Source organism: Tamandua tetradactyla, chromosome 9, assembly GCF_023851605.1.
Source record: "Tamandua tetradactyla isolate mTamTet1 chromosome 9, mTamTet1.pri, whole genome shotgun sequence".
Lineage (NCBI taxonomy): Eukaryota > Metazoa > Chordata > Mammalia > Pilosa > Myrmecophagidae > Tamandua > Tamandua tetradactyla.
Genome location: NC_135335.1, coordinates 3,341,386 through 3,368,345, shown reverse-complemented (window position 1 = coordinate 3,368,345; position 26,960 = coordinate 3,341,386). Strand labels below are relative to the sequence as shown.

Genomic DNA, 26,960 nt, shown 5'->3' with positions numbered 1-26,960 from the left:
GAACATTTGTTGGCCAATGCAAGACTCGCTTCTCCTTGGCCACAATGAACGGAACATTCCAGATGGTGTCTGGTCTGCCAGCCTGGACTCGGCTTAAGGAGGATGCAGCAGCACTCCCTCCCTGAGCACCGATGAGCACGCAGCACATGTGGAAAACAAGCTTTTCTTAATGCCACTGAGATTTGGGGGTTGTTTGTTACTGCGGCATAATCTAGCCATCCTACCTGATACACAGAGAAAATAAAAAATTCCCTCCCCCTTTTACTCTACATTAATGAAGTATTCCCTAAGATGCAGGAAGCCTTGCCCACATGAAGCAGCAGAATCTGCCCTTTATTGGCCCTTTTTGTAAAAAGTCTGTGGAACGAAGGGCCACCCTATGCTTGGGTTGATTGTGAGCTCCAAGTAGCTCAGCCAGGCTGAGGCGTAGCTTGGAGTTGGTGTAGGTGGCACAGGTGAGAGGGACGCAGGTAATGGGGCTCAGGTGATGGGGGCACAGGTGATGGGACACAGGTGCTGGGACACAGGTGATGGGGCACAGGTGACGGGGGCCACAAATCAGAAGCTCTTTCTACTGACGACAGAGGAGCCGATGTCGCTGTACTCTTCTCTGGTGACCCACATGTCCTTGAAGGTAGAGAGCGAGCACAGGATGGAGCCGCCCACCCAGGCACTGCACGTGGAGTATGGGCAGCGCAGCACCTACAGGGGAGCGGAGGAGACACCACAATCAAAACTTCACTCTAGATGGGGACACAGCCACATCCTTCCCTGTAGCACGTCACAGACAGTCATTGTCCCCCCTGGCAAACAGAAATTATGGTTGGCTTTTAAAGCTATTTAACAGCCTGCACGTTACTTCTTACACCTTTATGCTATAGGATAAAATAAACCAAAGCACAATGGGCTCCTTGGCACTTAGATCCATTGAAGCGTGTATCATGAATCCAAGAGATATATGATCCATTTTGCACTTATTGAAAGACTATGCATGAGGATTTTGTACTTTGCACACTACAAATTTCACACTGTGGTGCTCGCTCTGCTCGGCCTGTCACAGGACCTCTAGGAAGCAGGCACTCCACTAGGGGTCTGTTCCGTGGTGACAGGCCTTCTTTATGCCTCTGGGCCCGGGGGTGGGGGGAGATTCGGGTGTCCCCAGCCGTCCGTGAGGAGGGCCAGGGAGGTGGTGGCAGGTGACCCCCAGGGCTCAGGGCCAAGGGCTGCTGCCCCCACGTGCCCGCTCACCATCCTTCGGCCTTTGGGTGCAGCATCCTGCAGCATGCTTCTTAGTCTAAAACATAGGACAGCGTCCCCACTGGATTGCGGCGTCCCCAGTTGGATTACGCTCCCCAATGAAAGACACTTTCTGAGTCTTAATCCACACCCCGGGGGTGTGAGTTGATTTGTAATTAGGACCTCTAGTGAAACGCTGGCCAACCCTGAGGCCGCACTACTGGACTGGTGAGGACTCCATATGGCCGGAGTCCTTAGAAGGAGAAGAGACTGGAAGCCCGAGAAAGCCCGAGGACAGCTAGAAGTAAGTGGAGGCCCGAAGAGCAGACCCCGGGAGAGAGGCCACTGGTGACAGGAGGCAGCTGTGCAAGAGGGGGGCCCTGTGGGAGGTGGGGGGCCCTGCAGAGAGCAGGGAGCCCTGGGGACAGTGGGGTCCCCGCAGATGGTGGGGGGCCCTGGGGAAGGCGGGGAGCCAGTACCCGGCACAACAGACTTTGGGGAGGAAGCGGACCTTGCAGCTGCCTTGATTTGGGGACCCCTGTGTGGTTAAGCCATGCCACCTTGTGTGTCTACCACAGCAGCCTGGCAAACCACGACTGACGCCAGAGGCATGACTGCGGGGATCTGGGAAAGCGCCCTGGGGGGCTCGGTACACGCAGACCCAGCCAAGTGGGAATAAGACAGGACGTTCTCAGGCTCCATCCCAGGCTCGCACTGGCTCTGCTGCAAAACCAGGGCTTGGCTTGGACACCACTTGCTGGTCTTGGTTAAGAGAAGAAAAATTACTAAGATTTTCAGAAGAAAAATTTTAAAAGGGCAAAACGAAAACAGGTTCAGGGTGAAAACATCAGGCAGAGGAAGTGCTGGCACCGGGGCCCGGGTTGCTCACTCCACCTTCCACAACAGGCGGTCTCCTCCGCCTGCCCCTTATCTGAACAGACACACAAACCCTACAAAAGCACGCGGCAGCCTGGGTGACGTGTGTCCTCAAGAAGCACGCAAAACCGACCCCTTGAAAAATGGCCACAGGATGTGCAAAAAGCATTTCAAAAACATCTAAAAAAGAAAATACAGCCAGAAACCAGGGGCAAGATTGTTCCCCCTCTTTAGAAATGAGAGAAATACAAATTAAAATGGTAATGTATTTCTGCTCTATCAAGTTGGCAAAAGACGTTTAAAAATGGTGGCAACGTGCAAATAAAACATGAGATTTGGCATTTTAACCATTTTCAAATGCGCGATTTCGGTGGCATTATCACTTTTACGCAGTTGTGATGCCATCACCACCTTCCATTTCTAAAACTTTTCATCTCCCCAAACCGAATCCCTGTGCCCACTAAGCACCTCCCTCTCTCCCCTTCCCCGGGTCCTGGAAGCCTCTGGTCGACTTTCTGTCCCTATAAATATGGCAGCAGGTTTTCAGCTGCAGGGAGCCCCCATGCCAGAGCGGATGTGGGCGCCCAGCAGCCTCGCCCACGCTGGCAGGACTGGAGAAGGGAGAGCTCCGGTGAGTCTCTGGCCATATGTTCAGAAAGCCTTAAATCGTGCATACGTTTCCGGCTCAGCAGTTCCACATCGAGAAATGTATTCCAAGGAAATACCATTCTTCAGAAATAAGTGGAAATGTCGCCCCCAATGTTAGCCCAAAATACTCATTACAGCAGGATTTGGGCGGTCGGGAAATACAACTATTTAAAGTGTTGGGCCCATTGCGATGAGCCTCTTGCTGAGAATTAATGAGTTTGTGTTAGGCAGAGAATTCATCTCTTCTTTAGGGAAAACTTTAATGGGCGTGATAGTTGGGTTCAGGTGTCAACTTGACCTGCCTTTGGTGCCAGTTGTCTGGTCAAGCAAGCACTGATGTGATTGTTTCTGGGAGGACATTTCATGGATTTAAATAGTCAGTAAGTTGACTGTAACTACGGCTGATGCCATCTACAACTAACTGAGGAGATTGCATCAACAATGAGTGATGTCTCATCTACTCCGTTGAAGGCCTTGGAGGGAGAAGTGATGACCTCAGCAGTCAGAAGGGGAGAATTCCCACCTCGACTTCAGCCAGCCACCTTCTCCTGGGGAATTCATTGAAAACCTTCATTGGGATCCCCAGTTTGCAGTCTGCCCTATGGAATTTGGACTTGTGCACAGTCATGTGAGACAATTTTTATAAAAATCTCTAATATTTACAGATATCTCCTGTTGGTTTTGTTTTCCTACAGAATCGTGACTAATGTGACAGGCATTGTAGATTAGTAAAGGTGAATCAACCTTGCTTTCTCCCCCAGAGATAATTAGGCAAGAGAGAGAGCAGGCAGAGAAAGAGCTAAACTACCATAAAATCTCAGGAAATGGGTGCTACCTTCAAGCTTCGGATGGAGATGTTTTGCTTGTTTTGTTTTTTAAGACTCAGAAGACAGGTGGGGTGAGAGCTGGGGCCAAAGAGCAGCTCAGCCCCATGGTAGCAGAACACAGAGCTGGCCAGAGAGATCCCTCAGCAAAGATGGTCAAGAAATTCACAATGCAGCAATACTCCATTGTTTGTTTTCTCTCTGGGCTAAGCTGTAACCCTTCTTTGTGACTAGTAAAAGTTCATGACATGCAGCAGCCTAGAGGGCTTTGGGCCCCCAAGAGAAGAGCAGAAGAGACATAAAACAAGGCTGTGGGCTTTGGTTGCACTGACGGGTCGGCTGGCAGTTTTCGAATATTACATAAATGCTTGTAATATTATATAAGATACTATAAGGAGGGCTGCAGACTTTGGAAGGGGGAGTGGCATAACATTTGTGCAATACCGGCTGAAAGACTATATGTCCACGGAATTCCACTCTTCTCTGTTGCCCCGGTGGCACTCTTTTCTGGGGTGAGGACAGGTTAGCTCCTTTGTTGTGTGCTTACTTTCAAATTTCACTCTGGTCTATAAAGCAGGGCTCTCATCTGTGAGAGCAAGGCTTGCTGGAGAGGAAGAGCTCTGAGCAAGAGCTGGGAAGCATCAGGCACAAAATGTATAGGTGAAGAGTAAAGAAGGGAGATATGCAGGGGAGGCTGTCGGTAGGCAGGGAGAGGGCTGGTAGGTGGCAGGGAGAAGATGCACCCAGGAAGGGAGAAGGATAGTCCTCTCTGCGAGGACCTCACCCTCACTGGTACTCCAGTAGGACAGGGGTGGTGGGTGATGGAATCCTCTAGAGAAACATGAGGCACTGAGGGCAACAGGGATTATGTCTGTACTTCCTGCCTCTGGACCCTGGAAGGAGGGGTCCTCGCATGGCATCCCATGCCAAAGCTGGAGGGGCACAAGCAAAAGGGACATGTAAATGAGACAGGTGTAGGAATGGAGAAAAGTTCTGAGATAGCTGCTCGCAGCGCTACTCAACTGGCTTCCCAGAGTTTCCGTGCTGTGGGAGGGTACCAAAAGAAGCTGGGAGCCTGCCCTGGGTTGCAAAGGGGTGTCATGCTGATAAAGGTCCCCCATGATCCCTCAGCAGACACAGGTGGTCAATGGGCTTGCAGCCAGCTTGAGGGCTTGAGAAGGACCTAGAGAGAGAAGGAACGCCATGTGCTGACTGTCCCAAGAGAACTACCTGCCCAGCCTCCTGGCAAAAGAAGCAGGTAGAAGAGTCCAGCTGGGGCTACAGGACAGCCCTGGTCTGGTGAACCCCACAACCATGAACAGCTTCCCCGAAACCTAGATGCACTGGGAGGAGGGGTGGAAGCCTTTATTAACCAAAAGAGACCCAGTGAATGTGGCAGAGGTGAGTTAAGTGAGAAGCAGCTCAATGGCCTTCCAGCCCCAACCGAACCAGCTGATCGGTGGGGCCTTTTGCCCAAGCCGAGCTGGTCAGAGGAAGCTGGGGGAGTGCATTGGGACTAAAAATTTAAATCCATCACCCTTTCTTTGCTAATAGATTTTCTATTATGACCATGTACCAGTTTTTTGAAAAATGAAAGCAGTTCTAAAAAATAGGTGGAGACTATTATTTTTCTGCTGCAGGTGATGCTGACAGATCACTTGACAGGTGCAGGGGGTTGCGGTAGTCATAGTGACTTCCTAAAAGCCAGCAATGGACTTGGAGGTAGGTCATGACTTGTGCAGGGAACTTACAATGAGGAGGGAGAATTTCACACATGCTATATGTGAAGCTTTGCCTCTCCTGTGTCAGTAGCTTTCACTTGCCTGTGGTTCATCTCCATGAGCGTATGCTCCCATCTGCAGATATACCCATCAACACAACCATCACTACCATGACTGCAAACACAACCATATCGACCATCACTACCACCACCATCACCACCATCACCACCACCACCACCACCACCATCACCACCATTATCACCACCACCACCATCACCACCACCATCACCACCACCACCATCACCACCACAATCACCACCACCACCACCATCACCACCACCACCACCATCACCACCACCACCACCACCACCATCACCATCACCACCACCACCACCACCATTATCACCACCACCACCATCACCACCACCATCACCACCATCACCACCACCACCATCATCACCATCACCACCACCACCATCACCACAGCCATCACCACCGCCACCATCACCACCATCACCACCATCACCACCACCACCATCACCACAGCCATCACCACCGCCACCATCACCACCATCACCACCACCATCATCACCACCACCACCACCACCATCACCACCACCACCACCACCATCACCGCCACCACCGCCACCACCGCCACCATCACCACCGCCACCACCGCCACCACCGCCACCACCACCACCACCGCCACCATCACCACCACCACCACCATCACCACCACCACCACCACCACCACCACCACCACCACCACCATCGCCACCATCACCACCACCACCACCATCACCACAGCTATCACCACCACCACCACCATCACCACCACCACCATCACCACCACCACCACCATCACCACCACCACCACCACCATCACCACCACCACCACCACCACCATCACCACCACCATCACCACCACCACCACCACCATCACCACCACCACCACCACCACCACCACCACCACCACCATCACCACCACCACCACCACCACCACCATCACCACCACCACCACCATCACCACAGCTATCACCACCACCACCACCACCACCACCATCACCACCACCACCATCACCACCACCATCACCACCACCACCACCACCACCATCACCACCACCACCACCACCACCATCACCACCATCACCACCACCACCACCACCACCACCACCACCACAACCATCACCATCACCACCACCACCACCACCACCACCACAACCATCACCACCACCACCACCACCACCACCACCACCACCACCATCGCCACCATCACCACCACCACCACCATCACCACAGCTATCACCACCACCACCACCATCACCACCACCACCATCACCACCACCACCACCATCACCACCACCACCACCACCATCACCACCACCACCACCACCACCATCACCACCACCATCACCACCACCACCACCACCACCACCACCACCACCATCACCACCACCACCACCACCACCACCATCACCACCACCACCACCATCACCACAGCTATCACCACCACCACCACCACCACCACCATCACCACCACCATCACCACCACCATCACCACCACCACCACCACCACCATCACCACCACCACCACCACCACCATCACCATCACCACCATCACCACCACCACCACCACCACCACAACCATCACCATCACCACCACCACCATCACCACCACCACCACCACCACCACCATCACCACCACCACCACCATCACTACCACCATGTCCATCACCACCACCATCACTGTCACCACCATCTCCATCACTACCACCACCATCACCATCACCACCACATCCACCACCATCACAACCATAATCACATGTGCCAAGGCTTCTCCTGACCTCATGGCCCCCGAGTTGTCACCCATTTCTCTGCTCTTTGTTGCAGAAGAACTCCTTTGCTGCTCCCTCTATCAGGTTCTCCCACTGGACTGCAGCTACTGCTTGTCATGGATGCCCCCTCATTGCTGAATGTGTAGGACGCAGCTTTTGGGCCTTGTCCTACCACAGCAAATGTGCTGGGTCTGCCCCACTTGCCTGCTCTCCTGTTACAAAGACTGCCTTTGCTTGGCCTCCCAGCACCACTCCCCTGCGATCCCCATGCTCTGCAGCTCCCTCTCTGCTGGCTGCTCCTGGACCTCCAGCCTCTCCTCACCAGACTGACCATGGCTGCCATGACGAGCTCCAGCCTCTTCTCCATCCCTACTGCCTCTCAGTGATCTCATCTGGTCTACAATGTCACTGCTGTGCGGAAAACTCCTAAGGGAGTGTCTGCAGCCAGAGCCTCGCTCCTATTTCAGAACTCTAGGTCCTTCTCCAAGGTCTGCATGTGGATGCCCAAAAGACAGCTCACCCAAGACCTGTCCAAACACCTATGCACACCTTCCCTCAAGCCCCCACCCTCCCCTGGTCTTCCCATCTCAGGATGCCAGCTCCATATTCCCAGAACATCTGGGGACACCCCTGGCCTCTGTCTATCACTCATGCCCTACTTCAGCTCTTCAGCAGCCATCTGGAGTGCGACCACAGCCTGCCCTAAGCCAGCAGCATCTCCCACCTGGACTGGACACGGCCCCATGTCCCCATGTCTCCTCTCTACAGGCCGCTCTCCACAGGGCAACCAGACCCTCCCACAGGACCTGGCTGGGTCATGGCACATCTCCCCTCAAAACCTTCCAGGGGTTTCCAGTGCATCTCCCCTTGAAACCTTCCAGGGGTTTCCAGTGCCTCTCAGGGTGAAAGCCGTTCCCTGCATCTCCTCCTCATCCCTTGCCCACTCGGGTCATCCAACACCCTCCCTGGGGAAGCAAGGCTGGCTCTGGCACTCTGGGCCACTGCGTGCAATGCTGTTCCCAGACATCTGTGCAGCTCCCTTTGCCTTCTCTTAGCGTCCACCTCATGGTCACCTTCTCGAGGAACCTGCCCTAACCACTCACTTGCTCTAAGTCTTCCTAAGCCCTGCAGCACTTCCTCCCTCCTTCCTTTTCTGTGTGACTAACATTCCTCCTTCTTGCTGTCCACCCCTCACTACCACCCCACCCCCCCAGAACCCTAGAGTATAAGCACCCAGGATTTTTCAGTGTGAGTGTGTTTTCTCTGCTGATGCCTCTGCACCTGCCTGGGACCATGCCTGGTGTGTCAGAGGCACTGCAGAGATACCTGGGAAGCCACTGGGGTGGGGAAGGTAGTGCCCTACCTTCACGGACAGGGACGGGGACACCAGGGCTGACATTTCCCTCTGCATCCGGAACTGCAGGCCAGAGCAGGAGCCGGTGCCCCCCGAGAGCAGGACGTGGCTGTAGAGACTCTTCCAGAGGGTGGGGTCGCAGGAGCTGATGCTCTGGTAGGCGGCCACGTGGAGGCCCAGGCCGGCGCTGCCTGCGGAGGGTGGGAGACACGGCCCCTTGGGGCTGCACCGCGCATGTGCAATGGACCCGCCCCCCAGCCCCACACTGCCGCAGCGCAGAGGGCAAGCGTCAGCGCTCCAAGACAGGGCTCCGGGGGGTCCCACTGGGTACACCGGGGACCGGCGGCTAAAGCCTGCTGGACCACACCGCTGCCCCTTCTCTCTCCTCTGAGAGAATCAATAGTCAAATGTTATTGACTATTGATTCTTAACACCTGGGTATCAATCATTTCACGAAAAGGATTTCTGAGTGCCTGCTCAAGCAGACTTCGAAAAGTTGGACCGATGAGTACTTTCCTCCATCATTTTGCCCAATGAATAAACTCAGATCAAATGAGGAAGACACTGAAGAGGTGCACGGGTTGCGTTGCTGTCTGTTCATAGCACGGGCTTGGGGAGGGGAGGGGGAGGGGCCGTCCGTGCCTCAGTTTCCTCATGGTGGTGGCACTGGCTGCCTATGGTTGGGCTAAGGATCAATTAGGCTAATTCAGAGGAACCATCTAGAATGTGCCGGATCCAAAGAGCATTAGGGCGATTGTGATGGTGATTCCACCAAGACGGGAACCCCCCAAGAGCCCCCTTAGGCGGGGCCTGAAGCCCCTCACTCAGTCACCTCTTCACACATCTGCTTCATATTTTGAAGGCGCATGTTATGTTTTAAGACTGCATTCTGGGACCGAGAGATACACTCAGCTTATATTACATTATTATTGCCGTGAACTTTCTAATACAGTTGGTTCTCTCTCATTCTCCTTTGTCCCTTATGTGGCAAATTAATTTAAGGGTCTGGTTTTTTACGACTACCTGGCATGCTTCATTTTCCCAGACAGTGGGTATTTTATAATCATTCGTTTTTCTTGTTGAGATGTGTCTGCCAAAGCGCTTACTCAACTCAAGCGCTTGCTTAAAACCTCTGTCAACCAAAATTCCAACATGCTTTCCAAAACTATGGTGTCTCCTTCCCTACTTGGTCTTAAATTTTACATTTCAAATTAGTTTGTAAGCAGGGGGAGGATATATCCTAAATTCTGAGAGACGAGACTTGCAGTGTAGTAATTAATAACACTTCACAAATGATTTAACACTTTCAAGTGAATTTCTGCATCTATAAAATGGGATAACATGGGATTGCAGGGAGGATTAAAGAATCCCATACACCCCACATCTCCAACCCAGACACAATGGCCAGCAAAGTGGCAGGGGATGGTAGGTGCTTCGTAAGTGTGAGCAGGTGTTAGAGGGACTCTGGAAATGGGGCGCTCCTTGGCTGCTGTTTGCTAACTCAGATAGGATCCTCACACCGGCCTCCAGCCCCTGCTTTCTTCCCAGGCACCCAATTGCTTGTGTCTGGACCAGTTTCTGTCCCGCCCACGTGGACTTGCCTATGAGGTCCGTTTGGAAGAGTGCTTCGGGACAGAAGAATCTCTCCTTTCCAATCTCGATCTCCTGACCGTCAGGCAGCTGATATTTCTGCTTGTAGGAAGGGGACTCAGCTTTTACCTTCTCTTTGTCAAAGTCCAAAGCCACATAACAACATTTCTCTTTCATGTCCTGCACGAATTCCCGATCACCTGCGGGAGAAACGGGGAGCCGGTCCAGTAGAAAAGGGCCTGGGCATGGGCTGAGCTCACAAAAGCATGCTTTTCAGGGAGCATCTTTCTAAAGATGCAAGCTCCCGTGGCGAGGATGAGACGGTACATTTTGGCTGCTCTTTCTATTTTCATCTCATCTTGGGGAACAGAAAGGTGGAATTGGGATATCCTGACTTCATATGCAAAGATTTGAAATGTCTGCGTTTTGTAAGATACCCTACCATGTACGGTGTGTGTTTTGGGGGCTGGGAAATTAAACTCAACTTCATTACCACTAATAAAGCATGTACAGTTTGTGTAGCCATCCCCAGCTGCTCTGAGCCTGGCACACGAAATGGTGACAACTACCCCTTTTGGGAAGCTGCCTCTCCTGGAAATCCCTGGAAGATGACACTGCTTTCCTTTCCCATTTCTGTGTGGCTAATAACATGTTTTAAACCCAGCTGTATCTTTTTGTTGTGATGTTTTATATATTTCTTTATCATTGCTTCTGACATATCAAAGCAGGAGCTTCCTGCACTGTCTCGTGTGGGAATCCCTTCTACTCCTCGGGCCACACCTCTACCTTCACCCACTCCCTCTCAACCGCCCCTTCCTTGTTCTGTTAGGTCCTCCAAGTTTTAAAAAATACATAAACACTCTTCAGTTCTTCCTTGACTTCTTTCCCTCCAGAAGTAAACCATTTCCCTTCTCTTTCCTTGGCTTCTGAGACACTGGACTCCTGATATTTTTCCTTTCCTCACATAGTTTGGGTTAGAATTTCATCCCTGCTATTTACAAGTTTCTTATCCTCCTATACCTTCCATTTCCTCATCTGCAAAAACGAAATGAATCATCATTCAAAGGATTGTTGTGAGGTCCCAACCGAAGAATGCACATAAAGCTCTGGCTAAGTGTAAGCTAAGTGTAAGGGTCCCAGCCAACACTTCTCACTTTCCCTTGCCTTCCCTTTAATTGTTATTCTTTAATATTCCCCCACTGTGTCTGGCTTTAGACACAGCACTCTTGCCTGGGAAGGCCACAAGGTCCAGAGTAGCATTGCTGACTCCTAGGGGCTGGGAGTTTGCACAGGTGACACGGGCTGGGACCCTTCTCCAGCACCTGGCCATTGGATTGTAGCAGCATGAGGTTTAGTTAATGTCATGCTGGAGCCTTCGGGCTCACAGCCCAGCTGCTGCACTTACTGGTTATGGGATGTTGGCCAAATCGCCTACCCTTCCTAAGCCTCTTTCTCTGTGCAAAGGAAGTAATTGCTCCCTTACTTAGGATTACAGTGAGGGATGATGAAAGTAGGATTGTGAAGTGCTTGCTGAGCCCAGTGCCTTGCTGGGCTAAATGTCTCTAAATATGAAGAGGATTATCTGGATAACTTGGGTGGCTTTAGGCTTACGCGATGAAGGGCTGTAGGTTGTAGCAAACCAAGACAAATGTCCCAGACCAGGGACTGGGTCACCTGGCCAGGAAGAGCCATTTCCCACCTGTGCCCATAAATGAGTGTCCACTCTCTGCCAACAGCTGCAAGAGGTACAAGGTGAGGTCTTGACCTGCCACATCCATCTGCACAATCGACTGGTGCAGAGGACAACCTTCGAAGGTGGGCACCAAGTACGTCATTCCTTCTCCAGATTCGATGGTTGTTCCTGGATAAGAGAACACAGCGGCCTCCTAAGGCAGGATGCAGGGTATCCCTGATCAATTGCTAAGTCTGCAGGAGGAGAGGGCGGGAGGGGGAATAACTGGAGAAGCAATCCAAAGATCTGAGGAGCAAGCTTTCCTCCCACGTCTAGAGGAGTGCCTGGGGCAGAACCTGCACGGGTCAGACCACGAGTGCTCCTTCTGGAGGCTTCTTACTGATGCATGCATGCACGTCTCAGCCGTCGTTCCCAGGCAAAGAGGAAGAAGAATCCTGAGTCCTAACAACCTTTCGTCTAAAGTACCGTCTGTGCATTGATGAAACACCAGGAGTCTCTGGGTGGCCCCTGCCTATCAGGAGAGCCTGAATACAGCTAAGGAGGCATAGATTTTAGGGAGCAAGTTAATCTAGCGATCTCCGCTATTACAGAAGAGCGTGAAGTGGTGATGGGAACACATGGCCTCATTTTGGGTGAAATAGCAGCTTGCAGAGCTGTTTAGAGCTCTTTAGGAGTCTGGATAGTTGGCTCTTTTCAACTGTTGAGTCTGGGCGAGTAACCAAGGACTTCAAGTGTTAAGTGTAGCAAAAGTGAGTCCAGAGGACTTCGGTTCTAACTAACTTGGAGGACAAGGGCTAGATTTTATCCCCAACCTGGAAACCAAACCAAAACAGCAGACAAAATCAATGAAACCTTTTTCAAGTTATTGGACATCAGGCACAAAGGACAGTGATCTCTGACAGACAGAATGTGACTACCTGATAAAGACATCAAAAGAAAGTAAACCATAGTCCATTATCTCTCATGACATAAACATACAGATTCTAAACAAAATTTTAACGTATTGAATCCAACAACATACAAAAAGGACATTACATCATGAACAAATGGGCTTTATTTCAGGAAGCAAGGCTGACATTTAAGAATTGATCAAAGTAAATTACCATATTAATGAAATAAAAAAGAGAATCCATATTATCATGTCAATAGATATGTATTTAACAGAAAATGTACTGAACAATACCCAATACCATTTCTGAGTTTAAAAACTCTCAGCAAATTAAGAATGTAAAAGCACTTCCTCAAATTGAAAGAGAACATCTATGAAGAAACTACTGCTAATATCCTACTTAATGAAAATGACTGAAAGCTTTCCCTCTGAGACAAAGGAAGAGACACAGAGGTCCTCTCTCTTCCCTCTTCTAATCAATACTGTACTATTGTACTGGAGGTTCTAACTGGGACAACCAGGCAAGAAAAAACAAACAAACAAACAAATAATCAAAAGCATCCAGTTTGGAAAGAATGAAGCAAACTTGTCTTTTTTCATTGTACAGGCGACATGACTGTCTAAGTAGAAAACCCAGTGAAATCTACCAAAACAACAAAAACACACAACTTATTAGCACTAAATAAATGAGTTTATTAAGGCTTCAGGATATAATATCAACATACAAAAACAGATTGCATTTCTATATACTAAAAATGAACAATCAGAAATGGAAAAGAAAATACAATTTACAATAGCATCAAAAATTCATGAAATATTTAGAGATAAATCTAACAAAATACATTCGAGATCTGTATACTCCAAACCACAAAACATTGCTAAGAGAAATTAAAGACCTAAGAGATATAACTTATTCGTGGGTTGGAAAAATCAATATTAAGATGTTAGTTTGTACCGAACTTATCTGTAGATTCAATGCAATTCCAATCAAAACCCAATAAGGTTTTTTTTTTTTTTTTTTTTTTTTTTTTGCAGAAGTTGACAAACTGAATCTAAAATTCATATAGGGAATGCAAAAGAACCTAAAATTGCCAAACCTTTTCAAAACAGGAGAACAAAATTGTTTCATTAACATTACCTAATTTCAAGTTTGAATATGAAGCGATAGTAATTAAGACCGTGCAGTATTGATCTAGAGTTAGACCAGCAGACTGACAGAATAGAGAATCTTGGAAACATGCCCACACACATATGGAAAACTGATTTTCAAAATATGTGCAAAAGGAATTCAATGAAAAAAGGAAAGAAAGATAATTTATTCAACAAAATAGTGTAGGAAATTGGATATCCATATGCAAAAAAAGAACTTCAATCCACACTTCACAACATATACAGAAATTAATTAAAAATGGATCATAGAACTGAATGCAAATCTAAACACTATAAAACTTCTAGAAGAAAACACAGGATAAAACCTTTGTGAGCCTCAGCTAAGCATACATTCCTTACGTATGACACCAAGAGCACAGTACCTAAAAGAACAAATTGATAAATTGGACTTTAGCAAAATTAAAACTTCTGCTTTTCAAAAGACCTAAAAGAATGAAAAATTAAGCCATAGACTGAGAAAAAATATTTGCAAGACACATATCTGATAAAGGATTTGTATACAGTATATAAAAAGAATTCTCAAAGATGACAACCTAATGAAAAAATGGTCAAAACATTTGAACAGACACTCAATGAAAGTAGATCTATGGACGGCAAATAAGCACATGACAAAATGCTCAGCATCATTGTAGTTAGGGAAATGACAAATCAAAACTATAATGGGATGCCACTGAACATCTATTTAGAGTGGCTGCAGTTAAAAAGACTGATCACATCAAGTGTTGGTGAAGGCGTGGAGGGACTGGAACTCTCATTCATGGCTGGCATGAATTTTGAAATGGTGCGATGACTTTGGAAGCTACTTTGGCACATTTTGAGAGATTCAGTCAAATTCCTACCACATGACCCTGCCACTTCACTTCTAGGTATTTACCCAAAAGAAGTGACAACATATGTCCATGCAGAGACTTGTACATAAATGCTCATAGGAACTTTATTTATAATAGCTCAAAGCTGGAAATAACCCAAATGTCCATTCATAGGTGAATAGATAAACAAGATGTGATACATTCACACAATGGGAATTCTCCTTAATAAAAAGGAATGAACTATTGATAAGCAACAAAAAAGGAGGAATCTACAAATAATTTTGCTGAGTGAAAAAAGGCCAAAAGTGCAAAAAAAGTACAGACTATATGATCCCATTTAAATAAAATTCTAGAAAATGCCAACTAATCTAGAGACAGAGAGCAGATTGATGGTTGTCTAGGACAGAGTGGAGGGGGCAGAGTGTGGTGGGTGGCAGGAGAACTTTTAGGGATGATGGATATATCCATTACCTTGATTGTGGGGATGTTTTCACGGATATATATGTCAAAACTTATGAAGCTGGGCACTTTAAACATGTGTGGTTTATTGTATGTTAATTATACCTCAATAAGCTGATTAGAGGACAAGGGAGTTAGCCTCCAGTGGCAAATGGTCTAACTAGGAAGGATGAAAAGGAAGGAACTTAGAAAAAGGGCTGGAGAGTGTGGCTTTTGTGGATTTTTCTTTTATCTTGCTGAGTGCCATCAGCCAGAGGGACAGTGAGGGCGTAAGCTTGCGCGGATAGGGCTTCCATGGGGCCACTCACCAGAGGTTTGACCGGAGGAGTATAAAGAAAGGACTCCTTGGTTGGCTAAATACAGGGCAGGTACATTGAAGGTCTCAAACATGATCTACAGAGGAAAATTAGCAATCAGTAGCAGCCAGGCCAGCAGGCAGGGGAGAAGGCAGGTGTTCCCGTTTGCTGATGCTGCCAAAATGCTCTATACCAGAAATGGAACAGCTTTTCACAAGGTTATTATTGGGTTACAGAATTACAGTTCTAAGGCCATAAAAATGTATAAACTAAAGCATCCAGAGAAAGATACCTTGACTCCTAGAAAAGCCGACGTCTGTCATATGGAAAGGCATGTGGCTGGTGTGTTCAGTACTTGTTCCCAGTTCTGTCACTTTCAGATTCTGATTCCAGCGGCATTCTCTCCAAGCATCTGTGGACCCTCACCTAGCTCTGCCAGGACACAAGTCTGGGTTTCGTCTTTTAGCTTAGCATCTCCTGGGGCTGGACATGTCTTCTCTACAGGTTCTGGCTAATTCTCTGAGTCCTTGCTTAGTGCCCAGGGTCTTTCTATCTCTATTTCCAGACATCTGTGTCTGCTCTCCGTGTTGGACTCCAGTAAACCCACTAAGACCCACGTTGAGTGGGAGGGGCCGCACTTCCAGGGAAATAACTAATCCAAAGGCCAGCCCACAGTTGGGTGGGTCACATCTCCATGGAAACAACCTAACCAAAACATCCCACCCACAAGATTGGATGAGGACGAACAGAGCCTGGCTTTTCTGGGGCACATAAGAGCACAGCAGGCTTTTCCCTAATTACCCAGGTGCAACAAGAACTCTGCTTGCAGGGGACACCTTGACCTTGGGGCTGAGACAGCATGTCACTCCTCACCCCAGTTCTGCCCCTAAGAAGATCTGTAACTCTGTTTCCCAGTCTGTGAGATGTGCTCACATCCTTTCCTGCGTCCTTGCCGGACCGTCTCGAGGTTGATAGAGAGCACAGCGCTGTCTCGCATCATCTTGTAAACCACAGATTTGTCATGACGGTGATGATACTGAACCACTCTATGGTAAACTGTTCTCCTTCTCTTCGCTGAGCGCACCCTTCTTTCTGCTCTCCTGCAGTCTCGGAGGGTTGAGATGGGAAGAGTTTGCAGAAATCTTCATCCTTTCACTTACTATAATTTACTTCTTTTATAATTATGGAAATAAGTCAAGCTACAATTTATTGTGTTTCCTACATGGCAGACATTTGAAAGACATTGTTTGGGTGAGAAATAGTCACTGGGGCCTCTCCCTAAGCCAACTCAGTAGGTGAGCTCTCTTCCCCCCCGCTTCCCTCGCTCTGCCGCCAAGTAGTACATGACTCCCAGAGGTGTAAATCTCCTGGCCAACGTAGGACAGAACTCCAGGGATGAGCTGGAACCCAGTATCAAGGGATTGAGAAAGACTTCTTGACCAGAAGGGGAAAGAGAGAAATGAGACAAAATAAAGTGTCAGTGGCTGAAAGATTTCAAACAGAGTTGAGAGGTTATCCTGGAGGTTATTCTTACGCATTATAGATATGTCCCTTTTTAGTTTATGGTGTATTGGAGTGGCTGGAGGGAAGTACCTGAAACTGTAGAACTGTGTTCCATTAGCCTTGATTCTTGAAGATGATTGTATGATGATATAACATTTACAATGTGACTGTGTGATTGCAAAAACCTTGTGTCTGATGCTCTCTTTATCCAGGTGATGGATAGATGAGTAAAAAAAAGGACATAAAAATAAATAATGGGGAAGGAGATTAGAAGTAAAAAAAAATGGGTAGATGGAAATACTGGTGGTCAGTGAGAGGGAAGGGTAAGGGGTATGGGATACATGCTTTTTTTCTCTTCTCTTTATTTTTCTGGAGTCATGCAAATGTTTTAAAATGATCGTGGTGAAGAATACACAACTATGTGATGATTTTGTGAGCCACTGATTGTATACTTTGGATGGACTGTATGTGTGTGAAAACATCTCGATAAAAATATTGAAAAAACAGAAACAGTCACTGGGTGTCAAATATATGGCAGGTGCAGAAGGAGCAAACAGACACCCCTTTATGGGCTGTACTGCTTGTGGCGAACCCTCTGAGGAATGTGTCATTTTATCCCCTTTGTGGGCAGGTGGCAGGGCTGCGGCGTGAACTCAGGCTGCAGGACTCCGGGCCCCGACAAGCCCCACCCCATGAATTCTCACCCACGATGGCCGAGCTCCGGTGCCAGCACATCCCTGCTGTGCGTGGGCCACTAGAGGGTGGCGCTGCATGTGGGGCTTGGCGACGCCGCAGGTGTAAGATGTGGAGTGCCAAATACCTGGAGGCAGGAGCCCCTGCTGAGGGCAGTGTGAAGGTGGGTCAGGGCTGCTCGCGTCTGGCAGCATCATCACATTTGTGCCACTCTTGGGGACCCCTGGAAATCTGGGTCTTGGCACAAGAGATCTTAGATCGTAGGTGGAGGACAGTTTTTTGATTCAAAAAGTACCAAAGACCCCGCTTCCTAAAACCCCCCCTAAGACAAAGACCAACCTCAGCTTCCACAGGCCTACTTTGGACCCAGAAGCTCACAAGCATGGAAGGATGCGATGGTTTAAAGCTATCATGTACCCCAGAAAAGCCACGTCCTTTACTCTTCATTCAGATTGCTGGGTGGGAGTCTCTTGATTATCCATGGAGATGTGACCCACCCAATTGTAACTTTTGATGAAATGGTTTCCATCGAGATGTGTCTCCCCCACAAGGTGGGGCTGCTCACTGGAGCCCTTTAAGAGGGAACCATTTTGGAAAAAGCTTCAGAGCCAGGAGAACCCATGCAGCCAGAGAACTTTGGAGATGCCCAAAGGGGCCTAACAGCCCCCCGGGGAGGTCGTTGAACAAACCTGGAGAGAAAACTAGCAGACCTCACCATGAGCCTTTCCAGCATGAGAGACCCTGAACAGCACTGGCCTTCTTGAGCCAAAGTATCTTTCCATGGATGCTTTAGTTTGGATATTCTTATATAACCTTACCTTAATTTAGACATTTTCACGGCCTTAGAACTGTAAACTAGCAACTTCATAAATTCTCCTTTTAAAAGCCATTCCACTTCTGGTATATCGCATTCCAGCAGCTTAAGCAAACTAAAACAGGGTTTTCAGGGTTTCCCAGGAGCAGTTAAGAGCCGGCTTTCCCTGGGCACTCAACAGTGCCCATGCACTGAATCCTACACCCAGCCTTCATGGGTGTTGACACATTTTGTCCTCATGGCAACCCCCAGGAGCGCTGTTGTTTTCCTTCTGGTGAGGAAACTGCGGCACAACAAAGTCATCCATGCAGGCAGAGCTGGGATCAGGGGTCTCCAGTGCCAGGCCAGTCGCTTTCCCACACTGCGAGCTGCCTCAGGCCTCGGCTTCTCTTCTGGGAAATGGCATCCAAACATCCTATTAAATGCAGGTTTACTGCAGGAGGAAAATAAGCCCTTCACTTCTCAGTCCCTGTATGGAAAGCACGGGCATGATGGAGAACTCCAGGTGGAGCCCACAGGTGCCAAAAAGTGCCTCTGTGGACGGGAGGTGCCGGCTGCTTGTCACTTGCACCTGCAGAGGTGCCCACGTCTCTCCCCCATGCCCTGTGGGCTGTACCAATAGACTCTCTTTCCTTGGGCAGCCTGTTGGGTTCTGCCAAGAGGGCAGCAGAGGGAGACCCAAGGGAGGCAGGAGGGGGGTGGGACTGGAAGCCCCAGCTCCACCTGCTCAGTCCCCTCGGGAGGGCTGGGTACCCCCTGCCCCCCGAAGCCACAGCTCCTGGCAGAGGCCCTCTCTCAGGTTGGGCCAGCCACCACCATTCTCCCAGGCTTGGGAGTCCCAGCTCCCAGGTGTGGTGGTTTGGAGCTAAGTTCCCCAGAAAATATGTTCTTAGACCTGGTCCATTCCTGTGGGTGTGAGTTTTTGTAAATGAGACCTTTTGAAGGGGTGATTTCAGTTATGGTGGGGCCCGGCTGAGATGGTCTTAGTCCTGTTACTTATCCCACTTATTCACAGAGGGAGGCACACAGAGGGAAGCCAGGAGAGGCTGCCGTGTGCATCCCAGACCACAGAAGAGGCGAGGCTGAGGATTGCCAGCAGCCAGCTCCACGACCCCAAGCATCGCCTTGGTGACACTTTGACTTTGAACTTCTCTTAGCCTGAAAACTGTGAGCCCATCAGTTCCTGTTGTTTAAGGCAGCCCATTGCATGGGATTGGCTTTGGCAGCCAAAAGCTCAAACCCCCGCTACTAGCTTGGGGAGAGCGCGACACCCCTTGTAGCTTCTCCTAACACCTGTGCGCATCTTCACATGAATGTTTATTATCCCCTGTGAATGCATCTTTGGTTGCCTGCTTGGGCCCTGCCTGATCCAATTAGGGGGCAACTTCAGGGGGGACCCAGACAGAAAGGTGGACGGTGGGCCTGGGGCGGTGGGGATGGGCTGGCACGGCTTAGGGCTGGCGCTGCGGTTTGGGAGTGCCTGCTGCCCTGGCTGAGGGCACAGCCTTGCCTTCCTCACTGCGGCCCGCTGGGGCCCCGGGGCAGGTTCCCGTGGGCGTATGGATGCTGGACTTCGTGGCCCAGTCCATGCCAGAGCCCGGCCGGGGCCCACTTCCATGGCCCTGATTGTGGGAATGTGGCCGGAGGAGTCACTGGCGCAATTACAGCTTCATTTTAAATGAGGGGGAGGCTGGCACCTGTGCTGCGCTTGTTGGCACCGCTTCTCTGGGCCGTGCCACGTACCTCCACCACGTCAGGGGGCACGAGACTCCCAGGCCTGCCCTTTGGGTTACCGCTTCCTGCACCCCAGGGACTCTGGACCAGGTGGGCAGGCCTCACTGCTTGCTGAATCAGCTCATCTCTGACCTCATTAGCGGCTTAGCGACGCTGCTGGAACGCAGGTCGCCGCTGGGCCCCTGCCCTGCAGCCACATCCCTGCTGGCTCCCGGCTCCAGCCCCAGGAGAGCCCTGTGGCTGCGGTGAGGACGTCCTCTAAGCCTCTGCAGGATGCACCGCCCAGGACAATTCAGTGCAATGCAGTCGGCACACGCCACCGACTTCCGCCTGGGTGGGGGTGGGGGGCAAGCCTAAAGAATCCAACCTGGAGCTTTCATCTCAGAATTAATTGGAGCTCCACGGGCTGCGGGAGCAGATGGGCTGGGCCCAGGCTGGGCTGTCAGCTAGTGGCCAAGTGGGCTTGGCCTAATTACTCGAGCTCCCCGATGCTCAGAAGCACGGTCGTGAGGGCTGGAGGAAGTGACACACATTAAACGTTTAGCCTGGGCCTGACTGCGAGACAGCTCGCAGATGGCAGCTCTTATTGTTGACCTCCATGTCAAAGGGGCCACTCTCCCCCCTTGCCCACAGCCTCCCCCGCTACCTGGTTCACTCTCTCCTTGCTGGTCGTTGGGTGTAACGGCGGTTCTGCCACCATCAAAGGGTGCCATTCCGGGGCTACACGCAGCACCTGGTAGAAGGAGTGATGCCAAATCTGCAGAGGAGAGACAGTTTGACACAGTTAGTTCCTGTCCTAAGAAGCAGCAATGCTTCCATAAATGGGACAGGAACTGCCTACATGAGGAAGCAATATTGTAAATAATATGTGGTTGCTGATTCATATCAGCCAGCCACCGCCACTGTCCCAGGCTTGGGAGTCCCAGCTCCCAGGTATGGTGGTTTGGCGCTAAGTTTCTCAGAAAATACGTTCTTAGACTTGGTCCATTCCTGTGGGTGTGAGTTTTTGTAAATGAATGTTTGAACGAAGAAAAATTTGTAGCTTTAGAAGAAGCTACAAGGGGTGTCGTGCTCTGCCCAAGCTAGTAGCAAGGGGTTTGAGCTTCTTGGCTGCCAAAGTCAATCCCATGTGATGGGCTGCCTTAAACAATGGAATTAATGGGCTCACGGTTTTGAGGCTAGAAGTCCAAAGTCAAAGTGTCTCCAAGGCGAATTTTTGAATGAGCGGGGAAGACAGAGGGTGACTTTGGACAAGATAACTAACCTTCTTCTAAACATCGAGCCTTGTGTTAGGAAGCAGGACGAAGAAAAGCTCATAAGGTCCAGCCCTCAGGCCAATGACCTCATGGTCCCACTGTGGGGACAGATGTGAATGCAAATGCCACAGGGAGATAGAAGTTCCATAGCGTGGCAGGGCACAGGTCTGCAGACAGGGTTTTCATCCCGTGTCCACCACTTATTTGAGGTCTGTTGTGGGCAAGTGGCCTTACTCCTTGATGAGCCTTTTTCCTCACCTTTAAAATGGAAGATTTTGAGGATTAAAGAGATTGATGTGTTTAAAGAGCCAATATCATGCCTAGTACACAGTAGGTGCACAATGAACAATGGTTATTATTATGCATAATCCTGTCTGGTCTTGGGAATTGGGGAGGGAGGGAAAGGGGAGGTCACGGGAGGAAGGTCCAGGGAGAAAGGACCTTTGAGGAAAGGATTTAGCAGGTGCAAGGACTTGGAAGCCAGAAACAATATGGCACCCCCGGAAGCAGAAAAGCCAGAGTGGCGGGCTTGTGCATGGGATGCCCTGTCGCCAATGGAGTAGAACAGAGGGGAGTTGTGATCAGGAGGGAGCATTAGAAGAAGCACTGGGGAGGGAGAGTGCAGGATGACTTCCTGGGATGAGATGGGAGGCGGCGTGGCTGCAGAGAGGGCCGTGCAATGATTCTGGTCTTAGACTAAGAACTCAAAACCAAGATCTGGAGCCAAATGAAGATGCAGCAGCTCAGCTGGGCTCAGTGCCCCGATGACAGGGGAGGGGAGGGGGCGGCAGTGGCCTAGCTAGCGCGGTCCTGTAAATTGGTGGACTGGGACTCCAGGGACTCATCTCCAATGCTGCAGTCTCTGCATTGCTGATATACCCTTAGAGCTATGACCAGAGCCAGGACCACCACTCAGCAGTGTAGAATATGAAAACATCTGTGAATGCTGCTCCCTGAAGCCAATTCCAAATGGCCCCAATGCCTCTCATGTATTCATGTATCTGTGTCCAGTAGAGTCCCTTCCCACACCATTTCAGGGCTGGCTTATATGACCAAGAGAGTAGGGCAGAGGTGACAATGTATGACTTCCAGGGCTAGCTCAGAAAGGCATTGCAACTTCTACCTTAGCCTCTTCGACTGTTTGCTCCGAGGGAAGCCAACACCTTGCTGGAAGGGCGTTTGGACAGCCCAGTAGAGAACTCCTTGGGAAGAGGAAGCATCTTGCCAGGCACATGGGAGTGGACCCTCCAGCCCTGGCTGACATCTGCCTATAGCCCAACGAGAGACTCTGAGCCAGAGCCACCCAGCTCAGCCACCTGAAATCCATGACCCACAAGAACCATGACAGGTGATGGATGACCTTGCTGCTTTAAACCTTTAGGTTTTAAGGTGACTTGTTACGCAGCATTGGATAACTGATACATCCCCTACATCAGCATGTAACTAGTTCAACTATAAATGAATGCCCTGATCAGAAGAAGCCTCAGCTACTAAGAGAGAATGGTTCAAATTAGCCATATTTATTATAACTTTTATTATGTTGAACTCAGGACTTTTTACTCATTGTGCCTTTTAACCTTCAGAATGGTCCTATGTGGCAGGAACAGTATACCCCCATCTTACAGAGAAGGAAACTGAGGGTCAGAGAGACTAAATTATTGGCCAAAAGTGGCATAACTGATAAGCTGTGGAGGCAGAAGCCAAACCCAAGTCTAGATATCCTGAGTGTAACTGCAGCGTGATGTAATGTCTACAGGGACTGAGACATTAGAGAGTTGATGTCAACATCCAGCAATACTCCTTTCCTGGGGACCAAGACAGAGGTATATCACCTGGCCCTGGTTGGGAGACTCCGGGAACAGGTCCCAACCCAACGGCAGCTGCCGCCTACCTTTTCCATGTGGTCCCAGTTGGTAATATTCGCCCGAGATATCGGATATTCCAAGTTGAGTTTCTCTCGGTTTTTCTGCACTTCAGCTCCGATGAACCAGTCTTTCTCTTCCATTCCTACCAACACTTTCTGAAAAATACAGGCCAGGAGGGATCAGCTCTGAAAAGTGGCTGAGGGACTGGACTCGCTCAGCTTTCATTTGCCAGCACACTATGAGACCTAACTGGGAGTCAGCCATCGTTGTGGAGATGGTTTTAAGTCGGCGTGTAGGACCATTTACACGATTTCAACAAAGGCCACTAATAGGTTCAGAAAGCTCCATGCAAGGGGAAAGGGGATCTGAAGAACTGTTTCCCCTGACACTCACTGTGCCCACTTTGTAGATGAGCAAACTGAGGGCAAAAAAGGAGAGAGGCTGACTGAGGAAAGAATCGTGAGCAGGAGAGGAATTCTTTTCTACCATTGCTTGGGTGGTGGGTGGGGAAGGGTAAGCAATGTAATTTCTATTGTCTTTTGTAAAGACAAACCTAGCTACTTCCATGGCAGATTCATATATTCATTCTGTCATTCAGAGGGGTTGATCAGTTGGCCCATGTGCATAGTCCAGGTATGCCAAGAAGCAGATACCAACACAGGATTCAAGACATAAGAATTGTGTTAGGGACTATGTCTGTGTCAGAGGAAATGCAGAGAGAGCCGGCCGAAGCTGAGAGAGGCCTCAGGCTGTTGACCAGGATGGAACCTGGTGGCTGGAGAAAGGAAAGAAAAGTTGGCTGGTTGTCCTAGGCCACTGTGCCGTCTAAGAAAGGTTTGGCAAGGGTGTTGCAGCGTTTTCAAGCCAAAGCCAATCATCAGTGAAGTACCAGTCATCCGAGGAACACTTCTTGTCTTAATCCCTACTCAGTCGTTGGCTGGGGACAACCCTTGGACACTGCGGCGTTGGTGCAGTGAATTTTAGAGTGGAAACCCTGTGGCAGCAGGTCTGTGAGACCCATTCTCGCGGCCACCACAGCCCCTTGCACACAGCTTTACGCTCCCAGGAGTCTCTTGGGGTGGAACCCTCTGCTCTGACACCTCTGAGCAAGTAGCTTGTCTCCTCTGAGTCCCCCACCACCTTGCCTGTAAAACAGGGCCAACGATTCCCCACCCACTGCTAAGCACTGGAGGATCAAGTAAATGAGACCAAATGCATTTTATAAATGAAAAGAACTCTGTAATGGTTGACTTAGACACCAACTTGGCTAGACCATGGCGTCCAGCCGTTTGGCCGAACTCTAGTCTAGACATTGCTGTGAAGGCGTTTTGTAGATGTTATTAGTTGTTATTATTCACCCAGCCAGCTGAAGGCCTGAGGAGCAGAAAACCTGAGGTTCCCTGCAGAAGAAGAAATTCTGTCTTCAGACTGCAGTGTAAGTATCGTGCCTGGGTTTTCAGCCTGCCCACCTGCCCTGCAGGTTTTGAACTCAAGATGGAAGCATCAGCTTTTGCCTGAATTTCCAGCCTGCTGGCCTGCCTGTGGATTTCAGTTGCACCAGCCCCCATGGTCCCATGAGCCAATTCTTTAAAATAAGCTTCCCTATATATATATATATCCTGCTGGCTCTGCTTCTCTGGGGCTCCCTCACAGATGCAGGCACACTGATGTGACATATTGCCAATGCTTCCACCGCGCTGACATTTTTCAGTTTTACCCAGATAAAGTGAGTGCAGGTGGGGGAGGCCACAGATGGTTGGGGGTGGGGGGTGAGGAAGGAACGATGTCATCATTGGAAATAACAAGATGGACAAGGTTTGGCCTGGGGTCCAGTTGCTGGACTCAGGCAGGCTGGAGTGGCTGTGCGAGTTAGGATGGACGGACCGGCCTTGGGGCGTCCTGTCCATATGTCCTCACAAGCCTTCCCAAGGCTGGTCTCACTGCCCTCCTGGCTGCTGGGCTGAGGCCCTGGACGGAGAGTGTGGGGGTGAGGGGAGCCCCGAGGAGCACTCTGAGTCTCCATGCCTGTGAAACCTTGATTTGGGGATGATTTGGGCAGTTAAGGAGACCATTTCACTGAGCCTGTGGTTGAACAGCGTAGAGTTTACACCTGCAAGGAAGTGTGAGTTCCTTCAGAACATTCTCTCAGGGCTCAGACCCCTCTCAGAGGCAGAAGTTTACTGCCCTGCTGCCCAGACACTGGCCCTGAAGCCCAAGGCTCACAGCCGAGAGATATCTCCTAGAAAACAAAATAAAGCAGAGGTCCGCAGTCCGTGGGGGTCCCCAGTCGATGGTGGGTCAGGTCGATAATTTACGGCTCTCATAATCCATCTCGGTCACTCCTTTTTATTTCGGTGAAGAATTTGATTTTTCTCTCTATGATCTTGTATTTCGCTATTTATATAACCAATTTTACGTACTGTTGTTCGTGTGGTTAACATCCGCTTTTCCTCCCCTTTGGGCCAGGGGGACGTCATGGGGCAGCATTAAACTTTGATGTCACAAGACCAATCATGGTAGCAGCTGGGAAAAGTGATGGCTGCTGAGTATTTCAAACAGAAAGACGGAATCCAGGAGTTGGGTCCAGGAGTCTTCAGAGACCAGAACAGCAGGGAAGACCCGCACAACTACAGCAAAGGCCGGGGTGCGGGTGGGAGTGACAAAATGGGAGGCTCAGAGAAAGGATCCCACAGAACAAGGAGCTCAGAGACAGGACCCCAGAGAACTGGGGGCTCTGCCTGGCTGCTGCAGGCATCTCCATAGGGCAGGGACTGCACAGGGCTGGAGGGCAGACAGAAGCGGGAGGCCGGACGTGACTGCGGCCAGGAAGGGAGTCCTGCCCCCCTCCTTCCACTCCTCCTGCCCGAGGAGCTCCTGCTTGGCCTAACTGGAAGGTAATTGATAAGGGAGTCTTGGAAATGTCACTTGCAAATTCCCAGCTCCAGCAGCGCAGAGCTCAGAGGCAATAAGTAGAAACCACTGCTGGGAGCTGGAGGGGGACCCCAAAAGATCTGTCCGCGTCTGGATGCCTGGAACCTACGGAGGTTAACTTACCTGGAAAAAGGACTTTGCAGATGTAATTCAAGTGGGGATCTCAAGATGAGGCAGTTATCCTGGCGTCTCTTGGGGGAGGGGGGGGTCCTAATTCCAATGACAAGTCTTTATAGGAGAGAAGTGGAGGGAGAATCGAGACTGATGGAAAAGGAGAAGACATGCATGCCAGGTGCGGTCAGCAGCAGATGGCGGCAGACCCTGGCTGCTGCAGCCAGAGGCGAAGGACTTCCGGGAGCATTCCAGAAGCTGGAAGAAGCAAGAGGAGGGAACTTCCCCTGGAGCCTCCGGAGGGAGCACTGCCCTGCTGGTCCGGAGGGAGCATTGCCCTGCTGGCCCCTTGGTTTCGGACTTCTGGCCTCCGGAACTGTCAGAGCATGAATTCCTGTCATGTTACACCCTGTGGGAATGACTGCGGCCGCAGCCATAGCACAGCAGGACGGTTATAGCGTGGCATGCTCGAGCCCCTGCTGCTTCCCCCAGACTTATGCTCACTCCTCCTCTCTGCACTACGGGATAGATAAAGCCCTAAAAGCGGGGGTGCTGTGGGGGGACTGCATGCCTGTCCTTTCCAGGTGGGAAGGGAGCCATTCAAGGAGAGCATTAGGTTTCACGGTGAGTCGGGGAGCAACGCGTTTGCCTTG

General features: G+C 50.1%; 1 protein-coding gene across 2 annotated transcripts in view; it reads right to left on the bottom strand.

Moving 5' to 3' along the window:
• Positions 1–312: 312 nt before the first annotated feature.
• The window catches only part of LOC143646481 (actin, alpha skeletal muscle 2-like), a 49,429-nt gene continuing 22,781 nt past the window's right edge, over positions 313–26,960 (bottom strand). For both annotated transcript variants that reach the window (XM_077115402.1, XM_077115401.1), the window contains exons 4-10: positions 23,292–23,420; positions 20,791–20,901; positions 15,413–15,497; positions 11,784–11,945; positions 10,092–10,284; positions 8,504–8,681; positions 313–702 (exon numbers count right to left, since the gene is read on the bottom strand). In XM_077115402.1, coding sequence (XP_076971517.1) covers positions 559–702; positions 8,504–8,681; positions 10,092–10,284; positions 11,784–11,945; positions 15,413–15,497; positions 20,791–20,901; positions 23,292–23,420 — 1,002 coding nt within the window. In that variant the 3' untranslated portion in view covers positions 313–558. The remainder of the gene's footprint in view (positions 703–8,503; positions 8,682–10,091; positions 10,285–11,783; positions 11,946–15,412; positions 15,498–20,790; positions 20,902–23,291; positions 23,421–26,960) is intronic.